At 41.2% G+C, this 8,436-nt stretch overlaps 1 protein-coding gene across 1 annotated transcript; it reads left to right on the forward strand.

Moving 5' to 3' along the window:
* The first annotated feature begins 308 nt into the window (after positions 1–308).
* On the forward strand, positions 309–7,139 carry Med19 (mediator complex subunit 19). Its single transcript, XM_027944718.2, has 5 exons — positions 309–575; positions 5,547–5,803; positions 5,968–6,064; positions 6,374–6,468; positions 6,655–7,139. The coding sequence occupies exons 1-5, from the start codon at positions 359–361 to the stop codon at positions 6,721–6,723; spliced, it is 735 nt and encodes a 244-aa protein (XP_027800519.1). The 5' UTR covers positions 309–358; the 3' UTR covers positions 6,724–7,139.
* The last annotated feature ends 1,297 nt before the right edge of the window (positions 7,140–8,436 follow it).

Below are 8,436 nucleotides of genomic sequence, written 5' to 3' on the forward strand. Positions count from 1 at the left end.
GGTGCACCGCCTCTGGGCCCGGAAGTAGATCTCTGATTGGATGTTGAGGCAGGTCAGACCTGAAAAGAGGATTCATACTTTATTGGCCAATACAGCTGTCGTTTTTTTATCTAGGTCATCTTATTGGTATGCGACTGTGGTGAGTCGAGGTATCAGAGAAGAATTTAAGAAAGTTAGACAGCACTTCCTGAACGTTTTCGTAGAGCGACGGAAGTAGTTGCCGGAATGAGGTGGGCGTGGTTTGCAATATCCAATGATAGGAGGCTCCTAAAGGAAGAGGGCGGTACCCGGTGAAAGGATTGTCCAATGAATATCACTAACGCCACAGACACCAAGGCAGCGCCGCGGCCGTGGGGACATGGAGAATTTCACGGCGCTATTCGGAGCTCAAGCTGACCCACCACCGCCTCCAACTGCACTCGGCTTCGGACCAGGAAAACCTCCACCTCCACCTCCACCTCCTCCGGGCGGGGGACCCGGCACGGTCCCGCCTTCATCCGCGGCCACCGCCCCTTCGGGTGCAGACAAGTCAGCGGCTGGTTGTGGCCCCTTTTACCTAATGAGGGAACTGCCAGGTGAGTACTAGGCCTGGCCGAAGTCAGCCAATCAGATCATACATAGGAGGTAATGGGCGTGGCTATGTTTCTCTGCAGTGCGAAGTAACCTAGGCAACGCGTGGCCCGGATGTGCAGCTCAAAGTCGGAAAGGCTGTTAGGATTCACAAAGGAATGGCTTGAATTTATGGGATTGATTGGGGGCGAGTGGCCATGCATCTCTGCATTATTTTTCGTGCTAAAGCCAGGCTCTGTCACTGACTTGTGGCGGTCTAGGAAAAAAAAAGTTGGAACTTTAGAAGCCAGATTTAACTTCTCTGGGGACCTAAGGTTTTAGTTTATGTGGGACACAAATTTTGTTTGAAGCAAGTTGCCTGCCTTCCCAGAAGTTCAACAATCCATCTACTAAAAGAGGGTATTAGAACTGAACCAAATTCTTCCATTTCAAAAACTTATTTGGGGGGCTGGGATTGTGGCTCAGTGGTAGAGCACTCGCCTAGCATGGGCGAGACCCGGGTTCGATCCCCAGCACCACATGAAAATAAAGACATTATGTTGTGTCCATCTACACCTAAAAAATAAATATTTAAAAAAAAAAAACTTATTTGGGGGACTGGGGATGTGGCTAAGTGAGAGAGCACTTGCCTAGCATCCATAAGGTTCTAGATTCAAGTGACAGTACCACAAGAATACAAAAATTATTTTGTTAAGCACTATTTATCAAGCAATATTCTAAACACTGGAGATACAGTGTGAACAAGATTGATAAGATCCTTGCCTTTTTGAAGATTACATGTCAGCAAAAGAGGTGAAATATAAACATGTATCCTGTATCCATTCACTTTTCCTGAACTACTGAACGGTAGCTTCTGACTGATTAACCCAATTTTTGTTGTTCATGGAGCTGTTTGGGTAATTAAAAATAAATGATCGGGCTGGGGATGTGGCTCAAGCGGTAGCGCGCTCGCCTGGCATAACAAGATAGTAATTAATAGTATGAGGAACAGACATAAATAATTGAGGGCAGAACTATTTTAGCTGAAATGATCATAGCATTCTCTCTGAGTAGATAGCATTTGAGCTAAAATTGAGCATAGACAAAGATCCTGCTACTATGGACGGAAGGAGAGATACTTCTAGGTATACACAAAATTAGATAAGCTAGTCCTCATGTAAGAAAATGCTTGGAATCTCTGAGGGACAGAAGACCCACTGGACGCCAGTGAAGTGAACAAGGGCAGGAGCAGTAAAGGGTGAAGAGGGAAAGCTGGGCAGAGGCCTTTAGAATGCATTTAGATTTTAAGTTATAAGAGAAGCCAACATGGGGTGACATGATCATTTATTTTATTTTATTTTTTATTTTTTTTAAAGAGAGAGAATTTCTTTAATGTTTATTTTTTTAGTTTTCAGCAGATACAACATCTTTGTATGTGGTGCTGAGGATCGAACCCGGGCCGCACGCATGCCAGGCGAGCGCGCTACCCCCTGAGCCACATCCCCAGCCTGATCATTTATTTTTAATTACCCAAACAGCTCCATGAACAACAAAAATTGGGTTAATCAGTCAGAAGCTACCGTTCAGTGGTTCAGGAAAAGTGAATGGATACATGTTAGAGGTAGAGCTGAAAAGAATGAAGAATCGCGTATAGAAGTGAAGCAAAGGGAGGAATTGATAATTTAAGATTTTGACTTGAGGAATGGGGTGGATGGTAGTCTGAGACTGGAATATGAAGAAAGAATAAGTTTTAGATGGTAGAAATCACAAGTTATTTTGGACATGTTAAGTCTCCAGGATGCCTTTCAGTTCATTCCAAGTCTTATTGCCATATCATGACTTGGGAGACACCCATATGTAATGCTGTTTAATACTTAGAATTGCCCTTTGAGGTATGCATTATTTATCTGCATTTCTAGTTTAAAAAACTGAAGTGTAAAGTTTGACTAAAAAAAAAAAAAAAAGAAGTTTGACTATCAGCCCGATGCAGTGGCACATGCCTTTAATCCCAGCAGCTTGGAGGCTGAGACATGAGGATCATGAGTTCAAAGCCAGCCTCAGCAATGGTGGGGTGCTAAGCAACTCAATGAGACCCTGTCTCTAAATAAAAATACAAAATAGGGCTGGGGATGTGACTTAGTAGTCGAGTGCCCCCGAGTTCAATCCCTGGTACAAAAAAAAAAAAAAAAGTTGACTATCCTTTGATTGGTAATTGGTGTCTACCAGTTTCTTTTTCTCTTGTCCCCCCTACCCTTTCTTTTTGTACTGGGGATGGAACCCATGAGTGAAAGAGAAGTGACCCATAAAATAGAGAAGCCATGGGTGATGTGGGCAATATTTGGAACTTTAAGGAAAAAAACATCAAACCTGCATAGAGTTGACTAAAAAAGTGATGGAAGAGCAAGATTTTGTTTTTGAGTGAGTCAGGGCCGGGGATAAAAATTTATAAATTATCTTCTTAGAACTAATAGTAAAAACAGAAAGTTGAACTCTTATTAAATAAGTTTAGAAAAAGTGAGTGCCTTCTCACCTTGAGCCTTAAGTAAAACCATCTGGAAGGAGGAGAGCTGTCAGGGCAAAAAATCAGGAGACAGTAATGGCAGGAGGTAGTGCCCAGAGTTAGAGGACGTTTACCATGACACTAAGTCTCTTGCCATTACAATTAGACCACTCTTCTGAGATTTTTGGCAATAACAAGAAGGAAAAGTATGGAGTAAGACCCAAACACATAGAGTAAAAGCACCTTGTTCATTTAATATTTATTGAGTAGTTAACGTGTGCACCATGCTGGGCATTAGCAATGCATGAATAAACAAGACACTTTCTGTCTTCAGGGGGCTCATAGTCAGTCAGAACCTGAGTTTTCCCCAAGTGAATGATTATAAACAAGCCACTTGTCATTTGTATCCATGTGACCATCATAATTACAGATGAAGTTATAGGTTAGATGTTTCTCCCCTTGCTACTCAGTCTTCATCAAGTTCTAGTAAGTTTATATTCTTTGAAAAAAATCAGCAATATAGTATTTATATTGATAATGCCTTCCATGTATTTTTAAACTTTTCAATGTTTTCATTTGAGGGACTGTGGTATGGAAGACAGTCAGAATTAGGATTCTAGTTGTCCACTTGTAACCAAACATTACTGTCAGCCAGGCACGGTGGCACACACCTGTAATCCCTGTGGCTCAGAAGGCTGAGGCAGGAGGATCACAAGTTAGAAGCCACCTTCAGTAACTTAGCAAGGCACTTAGCAACTCAGCGAAACCCTGTCTCTAAAATACAGAAACAGGCTAGGGATGTGGCCCAGTGGTTAATACCAGTGGATTCAATCCCAGAACCGAAAAAAAAAAAAAAAAAATTCTGTCTTCTAAGTGAAATATTAATACTTGGCATGAGGAAGAATAAAGATACTGGTAACAGTAACATCTTTACAAGTAGAGATGTGCACAGTGATGTATGCTTGTAATCCCAGCAACACAGGAGCTAAAGCAGAATCACAAGTTTGAGGCCCGCCTCAGCAATTTAGTGAGACCCTGTCTCAAATAAAAAGGAGTGGAGGTGCAGCTCAGTGGTAAAGCACCCCTGGATTCAATCTTTAATTGAATCTTTAATTTAACCTGTAATTTACTTTTGTTTCTTGCTTTATAAATCAGTTTAAATTTTTGTAATTCTCATTTAGGATTCCTTATCTAGGTTAAAAAAGAAAACAAAACAAAACAAAAGAGTAGAAATGTTAGGTACTCATAACTAGGGGGAAAAATATTTTTTTTAATTTTCTTTTTTTCTTTTAGTTGTAGTTGAACACAACACCTTTATTTCATTTATTTGTTTATGTGGTGCTGAGGATTGAACCCAGCGCCTCAAACATGCTAGGTGAGCACTCTACCACTGAGCCACAACCCCAGCCCCAAAATCTTTTTTTTTTTTTTTTAATGTGAAGGTGATTCATATTTTTTGCTATTAAAAAAAAAAAAAACTGGATGTGGTGGCAATGGTTCAGGAGGCAGAGGTAGACGGCTCACAAGTTTGAGGTCAGCCTTAGCATTAGTGAGGCCCTCAGCAACTTAGCAAGGCCTGTCCCAAAATAAAAATAAAGGACTGGGTGTATAATTTAGTGAGTTGCTTAGGGCCTCACTAAGTTGCTGAGGCTGGCTTTGAACTCGTGGTCCTCTTGCCTCAGCCTCCCAAGCTGCTAGGGTTACAGGCCTGCACCACTGGACCTGGGTCTCACTGGTAAATTTTATGAAAAGCACTTATAAAAACATAAGTGTCATGTGAATTATTGTTCAGATTAGTTCAAGGAGTGTCTCCTTCATTGGGCTAGAGCAGTATGCCCTGCTTAGATTTTTACCCTTTTTTCACTTCTACCATTCTGTACTATTATTATTTGTGTGTGTTGGGGAGGGGCGGGTACTGGTGATTAAATTCTGCACACTACCACTGAAATATATCCCCATTCCTTCTTATTTTTTGAGACAAGTCTAAGTTACTGAGGCTATCCTCAAACTTGATACTTTTGTCTCCACTTCCCAAGTAGCCAGGATTACAAGCATACACCACTATGCCCAACTATGTCTTTTGTGCTTATTATATATTATAGATTGACTGCCCCTTATTCAAAATGCTTGGGACCAGAAGTGTCTCAGATTTCATAGGTTTTCAGATTTTGGAATGTCTAGATTTTATCAGTTGAGCTCTGTAACCCAAAAATCTGAAATTGAAATGCTTCAAAATCTGAAACAAAAAGTCTTATGATAGAGTTCAAAAAGTTTCCAATTTCCCAGCCATTTCAGATTTCAGGTTTTTGGACTCAGGGTGGTCAACCTGTAATTTACTTTTGCTTTGTTTCTGGCTTTATAAATCAGTTTAAATTTTTGTAATTCTCATTTAGGATTCCTTATCTAGGTTAAAATATAATCCTTTGATTTCCCTCTAGGTCAATGACAAAAAAAATCTGTTTTTATTACTAATCTTTTATTATTCTGTGTTGTCTAGGTAGTACAGAGCTGACAGGCAGCACCAATCTGATCACACATTACAACTTGGAACATGACTATAATAAATTCTGTGGAAAGAAGGTGAAGGAGAAGCTAAGTAATTTCCTGCCTGACTTGCCAGGGATGATTGATCTGCCTGGTTCCCATGATAACAGCAGCCTCCGTTCCCTCATTGAGAAGCCACCTATTCTTGGTGGCTCTTTTAATCCTATCACAGGGACCATGCTCTCTGGCTTCCGCCTCCATACTGGTCCGGTGAGTCCTCTCTTGGGGAGGAGAAAGGCAAATGATGATGAGACCTAAGAGGCATGGAGGTGGCTTTTTGTTCAAGTCTGTTCCTTCATAATTTACTAAGCGAACAGATGATGGGAGCAGGGCATTTCCTCTTAGTCATCTGGCCCTTCCTTTGGTTCTTTCAGTTGCCCGAGCAGTGTCGTCTGATGCACATTCAGCCTCCCAAGAAGAAGAATAAACACAAACACAAACAGAGCCGTACCCAGGATCCTGTCCCCCCAGGTAAGAAGCAATTCTATTCAAAAGCAAGAAAATGTGACCTTCTCAATCTGGTTTGGCCTTCCAGTTAATCCCAGTTAGTTCCCTACAAGAGTGTGGACTCTTAATTCTCCTGAAGATGATGACTGATATTCTGGGGTCTCTTGGGCAAGCATTGACTTGGGAGAGGGTCTTTAGCAGCACTTTGTTCTTCCTGGCCATTTAGAAAAAAGCATTTGCCCCTGACTTGAGGTTTTGCTGTAGCCTTCAGAGTTCATAGCAGTAGAGGATTTTGAGCTCTAGAGGTGATAAGCATCTAATGTCACCTTACAGAAACACCTTCTGATTCGGATCACAAGAAGAAGAAAAAGAAAAAAGAAGAGGATCCTGATAGGAAAAGGAAGAAGAAAGAAAAGAAGAAAAAGAAGGTAGGGTGGAGGCCTGTTGCTACAGCCCAATGAGTTTCCTTATATTTCACCCTGTCCTAAAGATTTTATCCTTTGCTTGAAGTTGACCGAAGATTGAAAACGCAAGACGTTTTTTTCTTACATAGCACTGGTCAAGGCCAAGCTAGTTCCTAAATGTTTTTACCCCTTCTTCTTTGTCTCCCTCAGAACCGACATAGTCCAGACCATCCAGGTATGGGCAGCTCCCAGGCCAGCAGCAGCAGCAGCCTCCGTTAACAGAATCACTGGACTCTGGCTTTTCCTGCAGTACTGAATCTGCTAACAAAAGCTATCTTCCAGGCTCTTGGGATGCTGCTTTGAGAGCATCCAGCAGTGTGGACAGAGACCAGCTCCTGCTGTACTTTATTAAGAGTAATACATTAGAAGAGAGAAGGGCATGTAAGGCTCAGCCCTGTTGGCTTTCTCATGGACATCTCTTCCTCTCCCAGGAAGCTTTCTATTTCTTTTCTCTCTTGTGCAATTTGTCTGATTTCAGGACTTGGTTTGTTAGGATTTTTCGTAAAAAAAAAAAAAAAAAAAAAATTTTTTTTTTTTTTTTGCATTTATCAAACTGACTGAAATGTGGCTGCCTATTAAGAGGTAAGTGCCTTTCTGTGAAAGTGAGGGTTTAAAAAGCATTGCTAAGATCAGAAGGGACTTGAGTCTTGTCATTACATGATCTCGTTAGCAGAGAAACAATGAAAATGAAACAAGGAACATGGTCCCCAGTGGGAAAAAGTGAGGCAGTGCTTGCTAATACTTTTCCATAGCAAACACATAACAGGATAAACCAAGTGCTTGGATAAATCTTCATGCTCCATCTGAACAGTTGAACCAATTAGGGGTCAACAATGTGCTCCAGGTCTATTTTATTTTGAAACATATTAGCCAACTAAAAAGGCATCCATAATCACCAGTGTATTTCAGCAAGATTGGTTTTTAGTCAGAAGCCTATGATTTTTTTTTTTAATATTTACTTTTTAGTTATAGGTGGACACAATATTTTATTTTTATGTATTGCTGAGAATCGAACCCAGTGCCTCACGCATACAAGGGGAATGCTCTACCTCTGATCTACAACCTCAGCCCACTTCTAGTCTTTTTTAAAAAATCATTTCACCTGCTTCTTTCCTTAGTTAGGAATTGGAATTATTTGGCTGCTTTGAAAATACTTCCAAGTTTCTAATATAGCAACAATAAAGGCAGCCTAAAATAGCCATCAGGTTGTAAAATAGCCAGGCACAGTGACCATGCCTGGAATCCCAGCTACTTAGAAGGCAGGAGGATCACAATTTTGAGGCCAGCCTGGGCAATTCAGTGAGACCCTGTAAAAATGGTTGGGGATGTACCTCAGTGGTAGAATACTTGCATAAGATACGAGAGGCCCTGGTTCAATCCCTAGTGCCTCAAAAAGGGAGGGGGGGTTGGTTTTGGTTTTCTTTTGGGGATGGGGGTGGGCACTAGGGATTGAACCCAGGAGCACATTACCACTGAGTCATATCCCCAGCTCCACCCCTTTTAAAATATTTTTTTATTGTATTTAGTCACAATACCTTTATTTTATTTATTTTTATGTGGTGCTGAAGCTTGAACCCAGTGCCTCACACGTGCTAGGCGAGCACTCTACTGCTGAGCCACAACCCAGTCCCCCTTTTTGAGACAGGGTCTTACTAAATTGCTGTGGCTGGCCTTGAACTTGTGATCCTCCAGCCTCCAGAGTTGGGAGGATAACAGTGTGCAGCACTGACCTGAAGTAATGTCTGATAAAACAGTTAAAATCAGTTGCTATGAACCAGATCTCTGAGTAGAAAACCACTCATTCAATTCCCTTCAGGAAAGAGTTGATGCTACAGAGAGTGAAAATAGGGTTCTGGCCTGTTTCTTGAAATCTAGTGTCTGAAGATGATTATTTAAAATTAGGGCACCATCCTTTGCTTTTGACAAATAGAA

The sequence above is a fragment of the Marmota flaviventris genome, chromosome 9 (assembly GCF_047511675.1).
Source record: "Marmota flaviventris isolate mMarFla1 chromosome 9, mMarFla1.hap1, whole genome shotgun sequence".
NCBI classification, from domain to species: domain Eukaryota; kingdom Metazoa; phylum Chordata; class Mammalia; order Rodentia; family Sciuridae; genus Marmota; species Marmota flaviventris.